Source organism: Bactrocera latifrons, unplaced genomic scaffold (genome assembly GCF_001853355.1).
Source record: "Bactrocera latifrons isolate USDA-ARS-PBARC rearing strain unplaced genomic scaffold, ASM185335v1 scaffold_72, whole genome shotgun sequence".
Taxonomy (NCBI): Eukaryota; Metazoa; Arthropoda; class Insecta; order Diptera; family Tephritidae; genus Bactrocera; species Bactrocera latifrons.
This window is the reverse complement of record NW_017537401.1, coordinates 253,006-277,100: the sequence shown is the minus strand read 5'-3', so window position 1 is coordinate 277,100 and position 24,095 is coordinate 253,006. Positions and strand designations below refer to the sequence as shown.

The window sequence follows — 24,095 nt, the reverse complement described above, 5'->3', positions numbered from 1 at the left end:
AATTTCTCAAAAACCTTTACGTACAAATATACTCAATTCGAAATTAATTCACGTACCCATTTTGAATAGTATTTATAGAAATTTATGAGCAACCGTTTTCCATTACTACAAAAACTTTCTTCACTTGTAATATTACAYAATTCTTGATTCAATTTTATTCAGTTGTCAATAATTTTCATAGAAGAAACTTCTTCCGTGCGCTTGAATTATATTCACTTCATAGGAAAGCCGCTTTGTATAAAAATGATTTCTGATAATTCTCCGCTCAGCAGCGAACACTCCGAAGACGATTCTTTACCGTCCAATTACCATTGGCTTCGTTTCAAGTGGATGTTTTGGAAAAATTGCTGCATGCATTGGAACACACGCTGGGAATTTCTATTCGCCGTACTTATGCCCAGCATATGCAGTCTCATAGCAGTCATTCTGCGCATTAACATACCCGCCGAACACCTAACAACYATAACTTATGGCGATACGGACATTCAAAAGGCATGGAGGAACGTGATTCGCGAAGTTGACACGCGTGGAGGTATTCTAGAAGAAAGTTTTGATAAGTAAGTGATTAAATAGAATGYTCGCATGTCATTAGTTTTTTGTATTATCCGCCCCAAATTTGCTTAAGTAAGTTCGATTTGGTTGACTGGTTTTTTTTATTATCGACAAGACAAGTCTCAACTGAAAATTATTCTCTTCGAGTAATTTTTTTTTTTTTTTCGAGTTAACCGGTACCAAGTATGAAGCCCCTAGTGCTTAGCATAGATTTTATATAGGAAATAAGGGTCAATATATATCCCATATATAAATAAAACTAAGTGGACACTATTTCCTGATAATAATGCGATCAGTTGCCAAAGGTTCAAAATCGATACGGTACTTCTCCTAGACCAGTGCTATTATTAAAATAATTTTTATTACACTGGTTAGTTGTATGGCCAGTATCTAAGATATCATAAAAAATATATATGGATAGTGAAAATAAGTCAAGATGTTACTTTTTGAAAGAATGCAAATGTTTAATAATGTACAAAATAAATTGTGTTTAAAAATATATACATACACATAATAATGTATACAAAAACCTGGAGTTGAAAAATATTTACATACATGTTTAAGAAGAAACAGTGTTGCCACCTTTACTCAAATTGAAAGCTTGTGTTTTTGTAAACAAACATATATTAAAGAAATTTGAACTATAAAATTACTAATATTAAGTTATAAACTTTTGTCAACATAGCTAACCGTTTGAAAATATTAAAATGCACTATGCATTATACAAAAAACTCTTGAGTTAAAAAATATATACAAACATATACACATAATATAATACGGTTTTGGAAATACCGAAAATATCGGTAACAAAATTTTAAATTTATAATAATACAAAATTTAGACTTGTTGTATTGCCACCTTTTTCACAAAATAGTTGAGTCCTTGAAAATATATAAACAAATTTTGAGTTAGGAAGATATGTGTATTTTAGCAGAGTTGCCAACTTGTTCGAATTAAACATTTTTTTTTAACTTTTTGAAAATTTGAAAATATGGAAAAATACGTTGTACTATAAAAAATCTTGTTTAACCTGTGTTTTTATAATTCTACTCTGATTTAATATTTGCGCTTTTAATGTTTGCTTTCTCCAGTCCAGTACATACTCCATATGTACCACTCCTCGCTATCGCGTATGCACCAGATTTCGAAGCAATTAACAACATAATGGAGTTCACATTTAATAAGTTCGAATGGGACAGCCCATTTATAACTTTTAACACATGCGATGAACTTCGCAAGAAGATGAGGACCGAACACTACTTTGCTGGAGTTTGTTTTAATGAAGACGTCTTTAATGTTGAAACAGAATCCATATATAAAATTGGCATATATCCAAATCGTTTGGATTACATTATTATATTTCCCAGCGAGTTGCGCTTATATCAGGAGTATATAGGCGAAACATGGGACACAACAAATGTATATCCGAATTTAGGGCAGCAAGAACGTAAAGGTGGTCCAATACCATATATAACGGAAGGTTTTATCATGATACAGAAGTCGATCTCAGAAGCTTACATAAACTTAACTTGTAATGTCACGGTTGAAGACGACATTGTATTAAGGAAATTTCCAAAAGCCGAGCGTTATTATGATCCACTTTCGGAAATGTTGGAGATGCGTTTGTCGTTATTGATATCCATGGCATATATCACCACAATATTGTATTTATTACGAGTGGGTTCCCTTCAGCTACTAACATGTACAATATTCCATGTTGATATGATTAATGTATTTTCAGATTTTGGTCAATGAACAAGACCTCGGCTTAAATGATTTGCTAGCCACTTTAGATGTGACCTATTTCCTACAGTTTTATAGCTGGTTTACCTTTTCCTTAATCTCATTATCTATTGGTTCGGTCGTCATGATACTAATTTTAAAGGTAAGTGCGCTAATCGTTAGCTTTTTCTACTAAGTGAGAATCCATTTGAAAGAWAGTTTAAGTTATGGACTTTCTGYATAGCTAGGAACAGTTCTCATTGTCAGTWTTTTCGAAAAATTATATTGAATATAGRCTTGAATAATTCTCATTTCTATAACCATTTCAGATTCCTTGGAACAGTGGCTTCTGTGTCTTCAGCAGAGCGTCTGCTACATGCTTATTTGCTCTCTTTACCGCCTATAATATAAATACACTKAGCTACTGCTATATGATATCGAGACTGATTCGAAACCGGGATATGGCTATTTGTGCAGCGCCCATTTTCTGGATCGTCCTTTATTTACCATTTTCCATCGGCATCGATTTATTCCCCAATTACCATCCGTACGTTTGTTTATTTGGCAATACAGCTCTGGCGCTAGCATTACAGCATATATTTCAACTTCAATATCATGAAGGCGTTAGTTGGAATAATTTCTTTAAAACTCACTGGTCCACGCCGCACCATGCCATAGGCACCTATGGTATAATAATATGTGGCACGAGCATAATGCAATCGTTACTGGGCATATGTGCACCGGTTATTGGTCGCATGTTCACTAAATTGATAAAAGAAATAAAACCCCGTAAGAAGGAGCGCGTGCGTATTAGTGCTGAAAATACCCGCTATTCGAAGACAATTATACTGGAGGTTCGAGCAAATTTCAAGGCTCCAGCTGTGGAAGTATTGGCATTGACGGTGCAACTGGGTGAGAAATTTGTGCTCGATGAAGTTTCATTCAATTTGTTTGAGGACGAAATCACTATGTTGATGGGTCATAACGGTAGTGGTAAAACTACATTAATAGAAGTTATTGCCGGTCTGAAGCGGCCCACTTCTGGTAAAATAGTTATTAAAGAGACCACTAGTAATGGTGACTTTGGAAATTCGCGCGATTTTGTTGGTGTCTGTTTCAGCGATTCACTGCTCTTTCGTAATTTGTATGTGGTGCATCAATTACTCTTATTTGGCAAGTTAAAGGGTCTAAATTCGACTGATGTRAAAAAAGAGAGCACTAAGTACTTAGAGGCATTGGAGCTTGACAAATATCGCTACACACTCACAGAGAATTTAACATGTGGCCAAAGGACCAAGTTAGCGGTGTCGTGTGCGCTTATTGGTGGCAGTAAGATCGTTCTTCTGGACGATATTGTGCTGAAATTGGATGTGCGTGACTATAAGCTCATTTGGAAGTTATTGGAACGTGAAAAATTCGGACGTGTTATATTGGTATCGACAAATTTAAGTCGTGAACCGGAGTTACATGCTGATAATATTATTATGATTGCTCAAGGACGTTTAAAATGTGCTGGTACTGCTCAGTTTCTAAAGTCCATGTATTGCTTTGGATGTCATTTGGTAAGTTCTTTTTCTGGAAATTGAATTCTTTATTTTTTATTGTTAGAGTTGGACTTTCGACTTAATAATTGTATAACATTTGTAAAACAACACACGAAAGAAATTAAATTGTAACGGTATATGAGGTACTAGAAGCCACATGTTAGACTGACTCGCAACACTGGACACTTTATACTTTGGAGTCTGAGCATAAATGCTTCAAATACTACGAAAAATAGCTAACTTAAGTAGTGGGAATCCAGATTTGTATATGGCCTAGAGCTAGAAAGCAAAATGCTCATGGAAATCCAACTCGGTCCCATTCTCCTCTCTGCTCTGGCTAGATTATCGGCTTTGCAGTTGCTTACGATTCCGCTGTGAGCAGACATGCAAGACTCGCTGATAATGAAGCAGCTGAGCGCTATTTCTAGTGAAAACAGACACCCTTTGAGCACACAATTAGCAAGCTCAGCTCTAGCATTGCTGTTCTGCTGCCCGAGTGAAAGCTCACCTCCCTGAGAGACGTCGCACTTCGTAGCCGTACACAAATCTGCCTGAAAAAGACCATAKTGGTCCGATAGCCAAAAGCTAAGATTGATGGAGAGCTTCTTATATAAAATTCTCTTTTCTTACCAGCTTCAGTCGATGCTTTAAAAATCTCACAGCGTCTCTTCTCTTGCGACTTCTCGCCATACACATATCCCTCTTCGGCATGTGAGCAGACCAAAAGACGCCACATATGGTCATTGCTATGCAATTTTCCAACTTTTCAGTGATGCAGTTGATTGTTGTGTTCTTCTTGGGAATCTATCATAAACTTTACTACTTTTATCTGCTTTRCATTAACTTTTTTATGATTTTCTAACATCATTTCCTTCAATAGCTCATATCGAAATCTGAGAACTGTAAGTCTGAAGACATAACAGAACTGCTGAGCACTTTTTTGGAAGATATTGTGGTCGCATGCGATCTTATATTGGAACTATCATATCACATCGAATCCACCAATGTGGAAATACTTGAATCACTACTAAATGCGCTGGAAAAGGAGAAAGATAGGCTGGGCATCGTCAACATAACGWTAATTGAAACACGCATTGAGGAACTCTTTTGTAAGCTCGGTGCCGAGCGACCCGCCTATGATGATCGCAAACGCTACTTCAGAATCTTCAACGGGCTAAGCATTACCGAGGGCACTGCCGACGACACGTTGTTCATGAAAGCGAATATAAAGCATAAGATGAGTGCATATGAAAAGTGCTTTACKCACTGGAGTGCCATGTTTTACAAGTTTGTCATCATACAAAATTCYTATGCACACTATTTACCGTTGTTCCTGCTCATGCCATTCCTGACCATCGTACTTTGTATAATCGGCATAGTGCCCGTAATCGAAAGGATGCCAGAAAGAGGCTGTGACATAAGCGATTACAAGGATGCCATAACTCTGATTAGCTATCCGCAAAAGCCAACCATAGGAATGACTTCATTTGCCGAGACATTTCACAAAAATATGTATTGGCGTAATAGCAATGTTAAAGTCACTTATATCAAGAATCAACTAATCAGCGAGTATATATTGTCGCTACAGCGACAGCAGCCCTACAATTATCTGGATGAAAAGATAATACTTGGCTTGTCCATGACGCGACAGGTGGTGGGTTGGTACAATGGCTATTTGCCAGGTGTGCCTTCGCTCGTTCTAAATCTCATACACAACGCATTTCTCTGGTAACACAAGCAATACGCTAACGTATGCTAAACACTCGGGAAAGGCTTCATCTCTTCCTTTTACAGGCTACTACTAAATACAACCAACGCCAAGATCAATGTATCGCTGGAGTTGATGCCGATTGAAGAAGATATTGATGTTAAGGAATTATCGAAAATGACATTCAACATGGGCAGCATAATGGCTTTGCAGCTGTCCTTTATTATATGCTACATAATATCCGTGCGTATAATTGCCTTGATTTCCGAGCGTACAAGCGGTTTTGAGGGCTTACAGCGTTTGGCCGGTTTGAATGGCTTAAACTATTGGACAAGCATGTTTTGCTTTGACATGATCAAGACATTTATCGTTGTGGCCAGCTTCACCATTATATCGTGGTTCTTATTATCCTCAGCTTACATAACGACGGATGTCTTACGTAAGTGTTACTGTAATTTTCGCACAAAGCACACTAAATGACATTTAAAATTCAATTCTATAGGTTGGGCATTCTTTTTACTACTATCGACGAGTGCTGCCTTAACTTCGACCAACTATATACTCAGCTGTTTCTTTTTCAAAAGTAGCTACGGTGGTTTTTTGAAAATTACAGCACTCCAAGCGCTCGGCGCCATCTTCTATGTGCTTTTCTCCAGAAGTTTCAAAACATATATCAAAACTATAATGTTTCTACCACGTCTATTTCCCTTGTATTCATTTTGTCGCGGTTTCGAGAACTTGTATGACTACAATATTCAGTTGCAATTGTGCGAAAATGAGGACATCAAATTCGCCGCAGTGTCTTTCGAACGTTGTAAAATGCAACCAAATTGCTGTGGTGAGTGTATGATGTACAACAACTATGTAGCATTGCGAAAATGTATAATTTCTTCAACTGCAGAAATGCCGACAATTTCGGTGCGCGAGGATATGCTGTACTTATGGTTAATTATCGTTGCTGGCGCGATTTTCTTACTGATTTACGAATACCGTGATTTCTTCAAGCGCGTCATACCATTTGACAATTAGTAAGTACTCGTTTTGTATAATTTAATAATTTAATAAAATTAAAAACTAAAAATATGCAATTTTCAAAAAGCGATCGAGCATTAGAGGAATACAAACGACGGCACGCCAGTGACTCTTATATGGTAGACAACGTCACAGCCGAAGTCATATACGTGCAGTCATTGAGACCGCGTATGCGTCACTATTATACTGTTATTTGTGAAAATTTGGGCTTATTTCGGAAAAACGAAATTTTGGTGGACCGACTTTCTTTCACTATCAAACCGTAAGTAAAGCATGTAGCGCTTTAAGAGGCTTACAAGGGTTTCATCGCGCAAATTTTTTAAAATATTTTTTCAATTGTTTTATTTTTCGAAGGATATACATATATTTACAAATATTTTGTGAAAATTTCAAAGGAAATATTTTTAGCAGTTCCTCGGAAGAAATGATATCAGGACACCATATACAAGGTGTTTTCCAAAGTAAAAAGGACTTAAAAACAAAAATACAGAATAAATATTTTTTTCGGCAAAATCAGTTTATTTTATTCAAAATAGTCTCCTTCCGTTTCAATACAGCTTTTTGCATGGTCCAAAAGAATGCCGAACGAGTGTTTTAGCTCGATGGCCGGTATGATCGCCAGTATGCCGGTGCAAGCCTTTTGATTGGCCTCTACGTCTGCATAATGCTCTCCTTTCATGGCAAATGCATTTTGCTGAAAAGAAAGAAGTCGCGCGGTGCCATAACAGGTGAATACGGTGAGTGGTTAGCGATTAAAATGTAATTTTTGATCAAATAATCCTTCGAATGTTGGATTCTGAGCATTTTCTGGTCGTCAGTCAATTTGTGCGGAACAAACCATGCACACACTTTTCTTAAGGCCAAATATTCGGTCAAAATGCCATAAATCGATGTTTTGGAGATACTCAATGCCATTTCCATGAATTTCAATGATGATTTTGGCTGAATTTTGATGAATTCACACAAAGTTTCGATGGAATTTCCGATTTCGCACCGATGACATAAACACACTTAAGTGTCAGTATGCAATAACTTCACTTCCAATCTATGAAATGTCAACAAATTCTCACTGAACAATTGATAAAGATTGCAGATTTTACGCACCAGTCGATATATAGATAGCGCCACCAGGGGGCGCTAATTTCGAAAAGTCCTGTTTACTTTGAAATAAACCTTGTAGTATCATAATCTAGGCATTGGACGAAAGAAAAAAGTTATTGTGTATACTTATATATATATATTTAGATATGTAGTCGCGGTTGAAAACCTTTCCATTCACAAAGTAGTCAATCAAAATTATTACATGCGCATCCCAAAATGCAGATACCATGAGACAGCCAGCCGTCGTTTGCGACTTGCAGTTCACTCGGTTGATTGTCGATTATACTTCAGTGTGAAATGATGGAGTCATGTTGCATCCATTGTCACTTRTCGATGCATAAACTCGGCTTTATTACGCTTGTATATCTCCAAACACTGCTCCSAACCATCAACTAATCGATTTTTTTTGTCATAAGTGGGCTCCTGCGGCTGTGTTGAACTGCTTCACTTTATGGTCATCCAAAACTATTTTGCTGACCTCTTTGATGTTTTCGTTGGTAACAACTTACTTTGGGCGTTTGCCAAAATAAATTGTATATTGTTGGAATAAATTCCGTTAACTTATTATCAATTCAAGTTTTAAGTTTTTGCTTCAACGTTTTATTAATTATTTTCACAATGAAAAAAGTTATTTCACTCAAAATTTTAAAATTCAAATACTAATAATCTGACGGCGGTAAAACTTGTATACGAGCTTTCTGAAGTATAACCCTTACGAAATATTCATATGGATTTAATTCTAGTAGCGCCAACTAAGTGTTAAGTCTCAGACTCAAATGATCTGCTATATAGGCGACCTCGTGTCCGAAATTTTTCTCCCGAACTATCACTCGGAACAACTGCAGCATTCAGGACAATATTCTAGAGATATTAGCGAACTTAATATTATAATTAAAATACTGTTTGTCCGTAGCCTTAAAACCCATGTTGCCTCTTAAAAAACAATAAAATAAAAACCACCTAAATACTATTTCTAACAACTTTGCAGCGGTGAAAAGTTCGGTATCATCGGCACTAACTGTAACTATACGAATGCATTGCTGCGTCTAATTGCTGGTCAGGATAAAGCAAGTTTTGGACGTGTTTGCATCAATGCCGTACAAATGACGGAAGAGCGTAATAAAGCACTCGCCAATATCGGTTATGTGCCCACCGTTAGTTGTGTACATACGCAGATGACTTGCTATCAGGTTTTGAAAATGTTTTGTATACTATATGGCTATCCACGCCATCAAATCCATGAAATCGTTGATGATTTCGCTAGACATTTCGGCTTACACTCACATTTTCACATGCGTTTGTCACAGTGTAGTTCGGGTATAAGAGAGCGCATTTCCTATTCCATAGCGATCTTAAAGAGGCCCGCACTCTTGTGTATCGGCAATTTTAGTTGGAGTGTGGATCCGCATGGCAGACGTCAACTGTATCGCCTGATCGATGGCTTGCGTAAACGTGGCACCGCCATAGCGATTACGTCCGTTATGAATTCTTTTACCGAGATACTGTGCACAAAGATTGCGGTCATGCATGAAGGACGTTTTCTGCATATTGGCGAACCGCAAAAGATAGCGCATGCAATTGCCGCGGGTTATTCAATTTCGATGCGCATGAAAAAGACGGTGCAAACAGCGCAAGGCGTCACCTCGAAGGTTTACTTTCGCTTAACCGCTTTTATGGAAAAAACATTTCCCAGCTCCAAATTGATGTAAGTGCCAACAACAGATTTATATATACTCGTATGTAATAAAAACAATTTCCATGATTTCAGTCAAGAGGGCACAATAATGAAATACTATATATCTTATCAGAGCACTACTTTGGGCACTTTATTTAAGATTCTGCGCGTGAACTCATTTCAGCTGAATATCGATAGTCTTACGATCACTAGAATCAATATGAATTATATATTCGAGTTGATAGCCGAGGATGCGCGTAAATCCAAGAGCTTGTAAACACACTGAACCACCAGCAAATATATCCTATATAGGCATCTGATTAGAAACTTGTTGCATTCGCTTAATTTTCATTTAGTTGAATTATAATTGAGTTAATATTTTTAATATTTGGAATATACATTTTCAAGTTCAGTTTAAGAAACGTTGTTCTTTTTTAACATTTACGCCCTCATCAACAGAATATTTAGTGACCACTTTGTCAAAACATACAATAAACAAGGACCTTATTCGTAAAGTTTTGAAAGACACTTTGCCGWTTTCGTTCTTTTTTGTTAGGAACGATTGTTAAGTGGTTGGCTATAGATCAAGTTAGTAACTAGGTGGAAAGTCCCTGCTGAAGGTAGAACTCTATGAAACGTATTTTTCACCAGGTATTTTATAAGCATGAGTTTATTTTACATGGGAAATCCCTCATCCGAGGCTGCTTTCTTCCTTTGTTTCGGGGAGTGTTCCTTTTGGGAATGTTTMGCCTTTTCACATTACCCAGATTACCCAGAGGATACTTCGTCTAAGACTGGAAGTCGTGAGCTGCTTGAGCCATATGTAAGAGATTGGTTTCTAGTCACTCTCAAGTGAATAGCGGCCAGAGAACTTTCCTTACTTGCGTGAACTTCTATACRTGATTCCATTTTCCGTAAAAGTGTACAGCCGCTGGCGTATGCCGATAAAAATGATATTATTGGCTTCAACAGCCGAATTAAAGTATCAGGCAAACAGTCGTCGCACGCGACTTTTCTCGCACGTCACTGTTGACAGTCATAACATCGAGGTCTATTTGGGAACCAGGCAATTGGGAAGTAAAGTCCTCTTTCCGCGAATAAAAACCAAAATCTACAAGTCACTTATCATACCCGTCCTGCTACATAGTGAAGAGGCTTGAGGCTTATTCGAAAGTTTTATGGGGAAGCAGGGAAGAGGAAGACCTCCACTCCGATTCTATGCGATTTTAATAAGACTTAGATTAACCGAAAGCTGGTAAGAGATCTTGCGTCAGTTTCTTACTGAAAACTTTTGAGAGGCTGATAGACCTGCTTATAAGGAGTTCCCTGCCAAGAGACCACTTAACAGGAGCGCAACAAGCTTATCGGAAAGGTAGGTCATACTGCCCTGCATACGATCGTTTCATGRCTTGAGATAACCAAAAGGCTGAAAAACTTCGCTGTTTGAACCTTCCTAGAGGTTAAGGGGTTTTCAAAAATGTTTTGCCGGAAGCTGCTGTAACAATTCTTAACGGTTTGAGGTTGAATCGAAGCACAAACATCTTATATTCAGTATTACTCACCGAAAGTAGACTTCTGGTTGTACGACGTACGGCTTCCAAGTCCATTATGTTCTATGAGGGCTTGTGTAGTGGAAGGCTCTAGAAAAGACCACGCTTGCTTCTTTGCAAAGTCCTCTTGCAAAGAAGCAAGCGTTTTTCAATATTTGTGGTCCTCAAAGATTCACACCAACCAGTACTCTCAATGTAATTTTGCACATATAGATTTTCAGCGGAAGATGTATGGACGGGTACGAGACTCAGAGAATCTAGGTTTCTAAATTAAGACATGTCTGGATATTCGGAAATCCTCAGACGATTTGACTTTAACYAAATGTTTTGGATCATGGAGATACCAAACCAAAATTTGCGGGCTTTTTCTCCGTCCACACACCTTCGTGGGAGTTGTCAGTGGGTAGAGCTTTTGGAGGAGAGGGGCAGTGAGCTTCTTCATGATTGCGTCAAAGTTTGAGGGGAACGATGATGGAGGAGTATGCTGTCAGCAACGCTCTACTAACTTCAGTTTCAGACCTAGATTGCGGCCGTGGGAACTTGGGTAGCACTGGGCTACAATCGGCTTATGCTCTGTCCAAACATCTTTTGGGCAAAAAAATTGATCGCAAGAGATCAAGTAAGTTGTTTTACCTCAGTAAGGTTAGCCTCTCACTAGGTTTGGGAGTTTAAACAGGATATTAGCCGTAAGGTTGAGTATCTTTCTGGACGCCAATTGTGAAAGTTTTATGAAGCAATACGGGGCAGAAGCATTGCAACACTTTTTTCTTGATGTCCCGCGTTTACAATGTTAAGACTCAAACATTTGGGAAATCAGATTTTAAGATATTCCACCGAACTGGTGGGAATAGCAATTTAAGTCTGGGTAAATTTTCATCGACCAGAGACGTTTTGCTGGCTTATGTATAWGTTCGAATTGGAGTGTTTCTATTTTTATGGCTTCAGAGTGATCTGCAATTAGTACTTCAAGTGCGATCAGCCATTGAACCTAACATAACCTAAACTATTACTCACAGCCACAGAACATTATCAAAAAAGTGTTCAGATCGGATCACTATAGCATATCGCAGTCATACAAACTGAACTTCAATTACTGCTGAGCACCGTGGCAGGCAACTGTAATGTATGATGAACATATGTATTTAAAAAATTTCGGTACACATCTGCTTAACGTTATACGCATAAGCACCAGAAAAAACTATTTCCCACCACTGTGGGCAACTGTGACTTTGTCACTTGTGAAAGCAACAAAAAAAAAAAATAGTTTCAACTGCCAATTATTCAAATTAAATTTTAAATTTTTTTCATGGAGAAATTTTTTCCCAATTTGTTTGATTTGAAGGCTTCACTACATTCCCTGCTTGAAAATGTCATCGGACGGCTCAGCGCTGAGCACCGGACGCTCCGAGGAGGAATTGGAGCCGACCAACTACAATTGGCTACGCTTTAAATGGATGTTYTGGAAGGATTGCTTTATGCACTGGAATACGCGTTGGGAGTTTCTTGTCGCGTTGCTAATGCCGAGCCTTTGTGCACTCATTGTCATCATACTGCGGTTTAATATTTCGGCTGAGCACATAACAGCCATGCCATTTCGAATCGAGGATATTGATGCAAATTGGAAACGGCTGTTGGACATCATTGTGGGACGTCAAAGTGCAATTGAAAAATATTTGGGCGCGTAAGTAACATGTTTATAATTTTGAGATCTTATTTTTTTTGCTAATTTATTGCAAAAATGCATTTGAGTTTGTTTTTCCTTTGAAGTCCGTCGTATAATGTGTACGCACCACAGCTGGTGATCGCCTATGCGCCCGATTTTGAGGCAATCGTTAATATTATGGCCTTGACGGACAGATTACAATTAAGAAGTGATCAATATATTAGTTTCAAAACATGTGAAGAACTGCGCGCGAAGATGGCAACTGAGTACTATCTGGCCGGTATTTGTTTTCACGAAGGTGTCTTTAATATTGAATCGGAATCCATATATAAAATTGGCATATATCCGAATCGTTTGGAGTATAAAATTATTTTTCCCAGCGAATTGCGTTTATATAAGGAATATATAGGCGAAACATGGGACACCAGATATTTATTTCCAAATGTTGAGAAGCACGAGCGTCACATGGGTTTCGTGCCGTATTTGGGTGAAGGCTTCATTTTGATACAGAAAACCATTTCCGAAGCTTATATCTATTTAACATGCAACAAATCATTAAGCGATGAATTATTTCTGCGACGCTTTCCAATAGCCGAACATTATTACGATCCACTTTCCGAAGCATTGGAACTACGCTTATCGCTGGTATTAGCTGTGGCATATATTTGCACCCTCTTGTATTTGCTACGGGTAATAGTAGTAATAAGTGCTAAKTGAAAAAAAGACTAATCGCTAAATACTTTTCAGATCCTAATCAACGAGCGTGAAGCCCAATTGCATTCGCTATTGGCGATTTTCGATGTGACCTACTTCATACAATTCTACAGCTGGTTTGTGTTCTCGCTGATTTCTATATCCATTAGCACCACTTTACTGTTAATAATTTTAAAGGTATGTATTGTTCAGTTAAAGTAGTTAATTACCATAAATGAAATGAGACTTTGAGTATTAGTGATATATGYCAGGATTAAAAAAATATGCGCATAATTCAATAGAAAGCATACGTAATTGAAATATTTAAAAAAAATGGTAGCAAATTGTATAGCGTTTCGATTTGAACAATTTTTTCATATACTAAATAGGGTATACGTCTTAAGTCTACTACTAGTTTGTAACTCCCAGAAGGAAACGTTGAAGATCTTATTTTACAGGGACACTTGAAAAATTCCGGTCTGACACATAGACGGCGCTAGTAGAATTAAATTCATATGATTTTTAGTTAGCCTTAACCTTCCGGTTCATATTAATTTGACAGCTATTGCGTAATTTGTTTGGGAAATACATTATTTTGATTGAAGCAGCATTTTCTATTTTGAAAAAATGAATAAAAAAGAATTTTGCGTGCTGTTAAAATATTGCTTTTTGAGGGAAATAAATTCAGTTGAAAAAACCATGATTTGATGACGAGTTTCCGGACACTATCCCAGCAAATGAACGGAGGATTGGTAGGCTTAGTTCAAACGAACACGGTGAATAAATTAGATGCCCAAGAGTGGTTGTTACTGACAAAAAAGTAATTAAAATAATTTTATATGGCTATAAAGTGAAATGCAAGGTTTGCTCAGAAAGTAATATGACTGATTTTCTTTCGCCGGGACTTTACTTCAGAGCGTGCACGCACCGACTGGATTCGGTAGAGGACGTTCCTGGCTAACGAACGAGCACYTGGAGAGTCAGGACAAATATTTACGCCCGACTTGTCTCTGTGAAAAATGCAAGCCGCAATACAGCGTTTGTTAGAGCAGAGGTACACGATTAAATTCTGTGTTCCTCCTAAACAAACTATCAATGCTAAGTTCTACGTAGAATTCCTCAAGACTCAAACGAGGGTCATTCCGCTCCGATCAAACATCGCAACCGATTGGAAGTTGCACCACAACATGCTCCGTCTCACWTCGCCTTTCTTGTGAATAGCTACCTAACCAAGGCCGGCATCCCAACGCTTCTGCAGCCGCCCTACAGCCCGGATGTGGACTTTTTTTGTATCTTTGCTTGAAAAGGTCGATGAAAGGCAAGTATTTTGAGACGACAAAGGGAATCCAAGCAGCATGTACCTCGGCTCTAAAGGCTATTCCGGAGAATGCTTTCTCTGGCGCCTTTAATGCTTCAACACAGAAGGAGCCTATTTTGAAAGCTTTTAAAGAAATGTAACGATTGGTTCAATAAATGTTTTTAAATCGACTCAATCTTATTACTTCCGGACAAGTTCTGTGATAACTGATGAAACATAGCTCCAATATTTTACTTCGAAGTCCAATCAACAGTCATCCGAACAGACAGCTCGCGATGAGGCGAGCGAGGGCTACAGTCCAATTAACTGCTGTTTTACTAAAACAATGCACCGTGGCACAGGTCTGTAGAAACGATGGGTAATCAGTAGAAATGATAAAGTCTATGATAAAGTCTATGAATCGGACTTCGAATTACTTCCGCATTCACCGTTTTCTCCWGACCTGATCTCCAGTGACTATTTCTTCTTCTCAGAATTCCCGCTGGGAAGAAATTTTCGTGGTATGAAAAAGTTATGGCGGAAACTGAGGCCCATTTTAAGGCAAAGGACAAATCGTAAATTAAAAATTGTATYGAAGAGTTGGAGGGTCGCTATTATCGGTGTATTATTCTTGAAGGGAACCGTGTTGAAAAAAATTACATTTTTCTAAAAAATTTGTTTAACTATTGTAAACCGGGAACTTTTCCAGCTTCGTAACGGTGAAAGAATTTTTCAAATCCGTCAAGAAACAATTAATCCAATTATTTCCTCTTTATAATATTATTTATTATCGGCTAACAATCATYTATACTACTTACTTGATTTCCAGATTCCTTGGAACAGTGGTTTCGGTGTCTTCAGTAAATCTTCGTACACTTGCTTATTTGCTCTCTTTACCGCATTTAACATAAATACGCTCAGCTACTGCTATATGATATTTAAACTGTTTCGTAATTCTCATATGGCAATTTGCGCTGCACCCATTATATGGATCATGTTGTATGCACCATTTGCCATTGGCAATCATACGTCACCCTTGAGCGATGTATTACATCCATACATATCTTTACTTGGCAATACGGCATTTGCATTGGCATTGCAAAATTTATTTCGACTTCAAACTCACGACGGTCTGAACTGGTCGAATTTCTTTAGAGAGGATGGGCATTCGGTTTATTACAGCATTGGCTCTTACTCGTTGATAATGTGTGGTACGAGCATAATTCAAGCTTTGATTGGCATATTCGCACCGATTATTGGACGAACTTTGAACAAATTGGCAAAAGTATTTAAACGCAAGCCTCAACGCATACGTGTCAGCACAGACAGTAATMGATTTTCGAAAACCATCATATTTGAGGTTAGAGCAAATTATAAAGCACCCGCCGTGGATGTGATGGCACTCACAGTGCAAGTCGGCGATACAATTATTATTGAGGATCTTTCATTCAGTTTGTATGAGGACGAAATCACCATGCTGATGGGTCATAACGGTAGTGGCAAGACCACATTATTAGAAGTTATTGCCGGTTTTAAGCGACCGACGTCGGGCAAAATCGATTTCAAGGGCGACACTCTAAATAAAGAATATGGCAGTCCACGCGATTTCATTGGTATCTGTTTCAACGATTCGCTGCTCTTTTATAATCTGTATGTGAAACATCAGCTGATGTTATTTGGCCGTTTGAAGGGTCTAAATCCAACTGATCTAACTAAAGAAGTGCATAAGTATTTGGTAGCTYTAGAGCTTGATGGCGAACAGTATACGCTTACTGAAAATCTGACATGTGGTCAGAGAACCAAATTGGCTGTTTCTTGTGCGCTTATCGGTGGCAGTAAGATTGTACTACTGGACGATGTTGTGCTGAAATTGGATGTGTGTGATTATAAACTTATTTGGAAGTTATTGGAACGAGAAAAATTCGGACGTGTTATATTGGTATCGACAAATTTAAGCCGTGAACCGGAGTTACATGCAGATAACATTATTATGTTGGCTCAAGGACGTTTGAGTTGCTCCGGAACTGCGCAGTTTCTTAAATCCATGTATTGCTTTGGTTGTCATTTGGTAAGTTTGCYTAATATCCATCTAGTTACTTTTGTTACTTGTCGTGTCAGTCATATTTCTGCTCTGTAGGTATATACGTAAACTAGTCTCTCWTTTTTAGAAATATCGATAAGAAATTTCGGTATATCCCTTTCTCTCCAAAGAGCCGTTCGTTTATCGGAAMCGCCGCTATCGGATCACTATAGTGTATAGCTCTCGTAAAATATACATTTTTAAATAACCAGACCTAAACCTAGAGCTAAAGCTAGACCTAGACCTGGACTAAGCTAGAAATACATCTAGACCTAGACATACAGCTTGACCTAGATCTGGACCTAGACCTGGACCTAGACTGAGACTTAGACCTAGATCGAGACCTAGACTTTATCCGGACTGGTCTCTCAGTTTTTGGGATAAAAGTTTGTTTGTCGGAATAGTTAAAGTCGGACCACTATAGCATACAGCTGCTATTCAAACTCAACGACTTAACTCATTTGATATGGATTATTATCGCAAGTAATTATAATTTAATTTAACAATTTCCGAAAAATTGTTAGGATGAGAAGTTTCTTTCATTCTGTTTATTGTTTTTCATTTCATCATTAATACTTTTGTTACCTATTATCAATAGCTTATATCCAAATCTGAAGAATGTAAGTCGGAGGAGGTTACCCAACTGCTAAGCCAATTCATACCRGACATTGTGGCCGCTTGTGACCTTGTGCTGGAATTGTCCTATCACATTGAATCGTCTAACGTTGAAGTGCTCGAAACTGTGATCAGRGCATTGGAAAGCGCCAAGGAGGAACTAGGCATCATCAATATAACAATAATCGAGACACCAGTTGAGGAACTCTTTTGTAAGCTGGGTGCTGAGCGACCCGCATACGATGACCGTAAACGTTACTATAGAATTTTCAATGGTCAGAGCATTGTTACCGATGACCGCAATGAAGAAGCACTTTTCATGAAAACAAATATTCATCGAAATGTCAGTGTCTATGAAAAGTTATATAATCAATGGATTGCAATGTTTTACAAACTGTTCATTATTAATAGTACATACTATATTCTGATTGCTACAGTGCTACCGATATTTTGCTTATTTTTCTGCGCAACCGTTATGATACCTTATATGAAGATAGTACCGGTTTTGGATAACGGAATTAATGACTACAAAGAGGGAATTACACTGCTCAATATTGGAGCGGAGCCCGACAGTGCCACGCAGTCTTTTGTCGAAACATATAATCGCTATATGTATTGGCGGAATAGTAATATAAAGATAAAAAACATTAAAAATCAATACATTAATGATTACATAATGAATCTCGAACGTGAGGAGGGTCAAAGTCATTTAAATGTAAACATGATACTTGGCTTGTCCATACGTAATCATGTGATTGGCTGGTTTAATGGATATTTGACAAATGTCGCACCGATTCTTTTAGACATTCTGCACAATGTGTTCCTTTGGTAAGTAAAATAGGATACCAGAAAMCTATATTATAAAGGTTTATGAGTGAATGACTGTATATTAACACAATTTTTCAGGGACCTGCTGAACACAACTAATGCTAAGCTAAACGTTTCCTTGGATTTATTGCCACCAGAGAGTAATGTCAACATGAGAGAGATATCTCCAATGCGTTTCAATATGGGCAGCAGAATAGCGTTCCACATGGCGCTGATCATGTGTTACTTGTACTCCGTACGTTCCATCAATTTGGTCTCGGAACGTATAAGCGAATTTGAAAGCTTACAGCGTTTGGCTGGTTTGGCTGGAATTAATTATTGGATATCCATATTTATTTTTGATATAATCAAAATTTGCATTGCTTTGACAATTATCACATTCTTGGGTTGGTCGGTGTTGCCGTCAAAATATATAACACCGCTACTTTTCCGTAAGTATGATGCCGAAAAATGCATTTTTGTTATATGAGAATAACATTSAAGSYTACTATATWCATATACATWCTTATATGTATATGATATATATATTGAAGCGCAGTTGTTCGCTTATTCAACTTTTTCACTATCAATTCCCCATTTAACCGCTTAACCGATATATATTGGGTAGTCGAAAAACTATTTTCGTATCTCTAATCAATATATTTTTTTTTTATATTTATAATAATAAATAATTAAACAAAAATGTACAATTCTGGTAGCAAATTTCTTAATTGTTTTCACTAATTTTTGAACAGCTGCAAGATTTTTTCGATCTTTATTTTATTAAATTAAGCTTAAAATCTCACCTTTCCGATAATATATTATATAAAAAGATACAATGTGATTGGTAGCCCTGGAGATATACGACAGCCACGACATCTACTGACAACAGCTCATATAGTGAGGTTTGACTATAAAAAATAGTCTTAAATTTTTTTGAATTTTATTTGGTGTTCTAATGAAGATGGTAGACCCTCTCAAAAGTTGTGCAATGAGGACGAACTCCAATGCCAAATTGGTTTGCAAAATTTTGTCGCGGTAATTTCGATCTTGAGGATGTACCTCGTCCTAGAAAGACTCTTGAAGCCGAAGTAAATAAAATAGAGTCGTCGGTCTAATAACAATTCGAGAGATGGCTGAAAGATTATATTTTTCTAAGTCGACCGCTCACAAGCACATGAGACATCAAGAATTATTTTCAAAGATTGACATATGGGTTGCTCATGTTCTTTCAGAACGAACTTTACTTCGTCTCATAAACGACTGTGATTTGCTTATCAAACGCAAAGAAGTGAAGTTGGTTGCTACAGGCGACGAATATTTTCCGCGTTGTGTCACATACTTTTAAATTTTGTTATGGTGAAGAACACTTAAAAAATTTCAATTGTTTAACAAAAAATTATGTAAAATATTATTGTTTAAACAAAAGGACAAAATTTCATCGATTTATCTCCAATAGTTTTTAAGAAAATAACTTTACAATTTTACTATGCTCAAAATTTCAACCTTCAATAACTTTAACAAAAAGAAGAATTTTGACGAAATATTCATATCATGGGGTATGCGTTTAGTTCCCTTCCTAATGAACTRCTAATCTTCAAAATCTGTGATTTTTCGAAATTTTCCTGGATCACTTGACGTGGTTTGACCCAGGWKTAGAGTTCCACTATAATAATGGGACACCTCATATAAGTTTGATCACTCGCTAAACGCCTTTGCGACTTGAATAAGAGGTGCTACCTCACCTACCATATTCTCCAGATTTGGCACCTTCGGGYTATTACTTGTTCCGGTTTCTGAAAAAAATTTTGGATGGGAGAACTTTTATCTCAAATCAGGACTTCAAACAGCTTTTTAACTGCAAGAATTAAACATTTTACGAGCKCGGAATCYGAAATGCGTGAGTATGAAGAGCTTGATAAGCTGGCCGACAGGGGTGATGCTYGAAAATTCTACGAAAAMATGCGTCGGCTAACCGAARGTTTCAAGATAACCCCCAAATRTCATCTAGTGACCGATGCAAAAGTATACTAAAAWTATGRAGGGAACACTTCTTCATCTTGCTGAATGGCAGTGAAMGTATAACACCAGGAGAAGGCGAACCCGATTCCCCAATYGCTGACGATGGAACAGACGTTCRCTTGCCCGACCTTGAAGAAGTTCGAATAGCAATTACCCGCCTGAAGAACAASAAAGCGGCGGGGGCTGATGGATTGCCGGCCGAGCTATTCAAACACGGCCGCGAAGAACTGATAAGCAGCATGCATCAGCTTCTTTGTAAAATATGGTCGGACGAAAGCATGCCCAATGATTGTAATTTAAGTGTGCTCTGCCCAATCCACAAAAAGAGAGATCCCATAATCTGCGCCAAAYCTTGAAAACGAGCCGTGAAAAGAGAATCGACACACACCACCTCTTCGTCGATTTGCTGCTTTGGACAGCATGAAATTTGGCATCCCCGCAAATCTAATACGGCTTTGTGATATTGATATCATCGGCCTCAACACCCGCGCCGTTTGTCATGATTTCKCCAGACTGGACAAGGAAGCAAAGCGAATGGGTCTGGTAGTGAACAAGRGCAAGACGAAATAACTACTGTCATTAAACAAACAGTCGTAGCACTCGCGACTTGGCTCTCACGTCACTGTTGRCAGTCATAACTTTGAAGTYSTAGATAGTTTCGTGTATCTTGGGAGCAGTATAAACACCACCAACAATGCCAGCCTGGAAATCCTGCGCAGAATAACTCTTGCTAACAGGTGCTACTTCGGACTGAGTAGGCAATTGAGAAGTAAAGACCTCTCTCGACGAACAAAAACCAAACTCTATAAGTCACTTATTATTCCCGTCATGATATATGGWGCAGATGCTTGGATGATGACAACAACTGATGAGTTGACGTTGCGAGTTTTCAAGAAAAAGGTTCTGCGAAGGATTTATCGACCTCGTTGGCCACGAGGAATATCGCATTGGATGGAAAGATGAACTGTATTAGATATACCAACGACATTAACATAGTTAAGCGAATGAAAAGACAGCGGCTAGCGGAAGAAGAGGAAAAGGAAGACCTTCACTCCGTTGGAAGGACCAGGCGGAGAAGCACCTGCATTCGCTTGGAGTTTCCAATGGGCGCCACATAGCGAAAAGAAGAAACGACTGRCGCGCTGTTGTTAACTCGGCTATAATCGAGTAAGCGATGTCGACACCTGTAAAGAAGTAAGGAAAGAATCCATCTATTCCCTGCAAGCTGGCAAAAGGTATTGGATGAAAATGTTGAATACATAAACTGTKTTATAGCTTACTTAGGAATATGTGAAGAACGACAAGTGTAGAAATTTAAGGAAGTACGGATATCATACTACAAAGACCAACATATCAGTAAAAGGATACTCGAAACAATTGTCGAAATTTTGATAAAAAAAAGAATATAATTAGTAACAATGTTAGCAATGTAGAATATGACAGCATGACAAGTAACGGGCCAAAACTTGCTTTAGAATGTGTTTGACCGAAAATGTATGTATGATAGTACAAGCAAGTTTTGTATGAAATTATTTTGAAGACAATTCTTGGCAATAAGAAGTCAAWTCAATGTACTTAATCACCATTAACGCTATCATTTCAGGCTGGTGTTTGGGTTTGCTGCTGCTGGCGAGCACTGCTGTGGCTATGACAAACTATGTGCTGAGTGCGCTATTTTTTAAAAACAGTTTCGGCGCATACTTGAAAATCTCCTCAATACATGTCATCGGYATTGTGTTCTTTATAGTGTTTTCCAGAGACTTCAAACCTTATGCCGATCATTTACTATTCATACCACGAATATTTCCATTATATTCATTTTGTCGAGCTATTGAGAACCTCTACGACTTCAATGTACGCAATCACGTTTGCAAAGTGGAAAATATAAAWATTGCTTCTGTGGTTTTGGGACGTTGTCAAAGGATTCCGAACTGTTGTGGTAAGTTGTTACCTTTTTTTTAAGCAAATAGTTGCTTAATTACGTGATTTTTAATATATACAGAAACACCTAAAATTTCTGTGGACGAAGACATGTTTTACTTATGGATGATTATAGCTATCTCCTGGTACATATTATGTGTATACGARTACAGGTATTTCTTCAAGACGAGCATACCGTTTGACAACTAGTAAGTAGTTTAGAAAATAAAAAAAATAATGAAATGCCATATTACGAATGTGACAATTTACCTAGCGAGCGCGCATTAGAAGAATATAAGCGACGACATGCTAGTCACGCTAACGAGCCGGACAACGTCACAGCCGAAGCAATACATGTGCAGACACTGCGTCCCCGTTTACGCTATTACTATTCCGTAATCTGTGAGAACTTGGGTTACATTTGGAAGGGAAGACTTTTGGTGGATCGACTATCTTTCACAATTAAACCGTGAGTATGCTTTATGAGACCACACACAATTAATACAAAAATACCAAATACGCCTTAAAACTGTTTWTTTTACCTTTGCAGCGGTGAAAAGTTCGGTATCATCGGCACTAACTGTAATTATACTAATGCTTTGCTAAGACTCATCTCGGGCCAGTATCATCCAAGTTTTGGACGCGTCTGCATTAATAGTGTACAAATCACGGAAGAGCGTAACAAAGCGCTCGCCCATATCGGTTATGTGCCCACGGTGAGTTTCGTACAGCCACAAATGACTTGCTATCAAGTTTTGAAGACATTTTGCATACTATATGGCTACCCACGCCATCAAATCAACGATATCATTGARGATTTCTCCAAACATTTTGGCTTACACTCACATTTTCACATGCGTTTGTCACAGTGTAGTTCGGGTATAAGAGAGCGCATTTCCTATTCCATAGCGATCCTAAAGAAGCCCGCACTTTTGTGTATCGGTAATTTTAGTTGGAGTGTGGACCCGCATGGCAGACGTCAACTGTATCGTYTGATCGATGGCTTGCGTAAACGTGGCACCGCCATAGCGATTACATCCGTTATGAACACTTATACCGAGATACTGTGCACAAAAATTGCGGTAATGCACGAAGGTCAGCTGTTGCATATCGGCCGACCRGAGCAAGTAGCTGAAGCGGTGGTAGCCGGTTACTCGGTTTCGATGCGTATGAAGAAGCAGGTGCATACGCCGCACGGCGTTACATTGAAGGTGTACTTCCGCTTAACTGCTTTTATGGACAAAACATTTCCCAATTCGAGATTGGTGTAAGCKGTGTCGCGCAGTGTAAATTTTTACATGCATAATGTCATATTATTTCTGATTTTATACTTGTAGGCAAGAGGGTACTATTATGCAATTCGTCATTCCATATCAGAGCACGACGTTGGCTGTTATATTTAAGACACTGCGCTTGAATTCATTTCAGCTGAATATTGAGAGTTTGTCGATCACTTTGCTCAATATGAATTACATATTCGAACAGATTGCTGAGGAGGCTACGAAATCGATGTTCTCTTAAATATTTCTCTTGAAGTTGTGTTATAATCTCAAGCGTGTTTAAAATTCAGTTTCTCATAATTCATTATTAAATGATTTTTCGTTTTTTGGTATAATATGTATGAAATATATGGAATTCCTTTAGGCTTTGGTCTAAGTGTAGCGCTAGTTCGAAATCGAATCGATCCAGGTCTAGGTCTAGGTGTAGGTCTAAGTCTAGGTCTAGGTCTAGGTTTAGGTTTAGGTCTATGTCTAGGACTAGGTCTAGGACTAGGTTTAAGTCCAGGTGTAAGTATAAGTATGGTATGTTTACCCTTCACCTATACTCAAGGCGTGAGTCACCCTTCCTCCTTCGTACTCCGAGAAAAGTTACATCTTCTAGTACCAAGCTCTGGCTATCTTCTAGGTTAAATACGCCACAGGAAGCAGCACTCTCGAACCGTACGTTTCTTACTTATAAATGTAGTGATGGTGATAGATATAATTTTACACTACTCTAAAACATTTTGGGATTACTTAATACGGATAAAGTCCCTTATACTCGTGTATTTTATAATTGTATAGCTCTCAGGTTTTMAGAAAACCCGTTACGTTGAAAAATTGACATTCCGGACA

At 38.0% G+C, this 24,095-nt stretch overlaps 2 protein-coding genes across 2 annotated transcripts; both read left to right on the top strand.

Annotated features, from left to right (window-relative positions):
• The first annotated feature begins 206 nt into the window (after positions 1 to 206).
• LOC108976055 (ATP-binding cassette sub-family A member 12-like) lies at positions 207 to 9,649 on the top strand. Its single transcript, XM_018944966.1, has 11 exons — positions 207 to 557; positions 1,644 to 2,229; positions 2,294 to 2,437; positions 2,604 to 3,836; positions 4,699 to 5,546; positions 5,613 to 5,965; positions 6,029 to 6,364; positions 6,428 to 6,554; positions 6,626 to 6,820; positions 8,648 to 9,364; positions 9,428 to 9,649. The coding sequence occupies exons 1-11, from the start codon at positions 244 to 246 to the stop codon at positions 9,609 to 9,611; spliced, it is 5,037 nt and encodes a 1,678-aa protein (XP_018800511.1). The 5' UTR covers positions 207 to 243; the 3' UTR covers positions 9,612 to 9,649.
• Positions 9,650 to 12,235: 2,586 nt separating this feature from the next.
• On the top strand, positions 12,236 to 23,533 carry LOC108976054 (ATP-binding cassette sub-family A member 3-like). Its single transcript, XM_018944965.1, has 11 exons — positions 12,236 to 12,565; positions 12,652 to 13,237; positions 13,295 to 13,438; positions 15,367 to 16,605; positions 17,216 to 18,060; positions 18,139 to 18,491; positions 21,665 to 22,000; positions 22,064 to 22,190; positions 22,256 to 22,450; positions 22,532 to 23,248; positions 23,319 to 23,533. Exons 1-11 carry the CDS (start codon positions 12,252 to 12,254, stop codon positions 23,500 to 23,502), a joined length of 5,040 nt encoding a protein of 1,679 aa, XP_018800510.1. The 5' UTR covers positions 12,236 to 12,251; the 3' UTR covers positions 23,503 to 23,533.
• Positions 23,534 to 24,095: the final 562 nt, after the last annotated feature.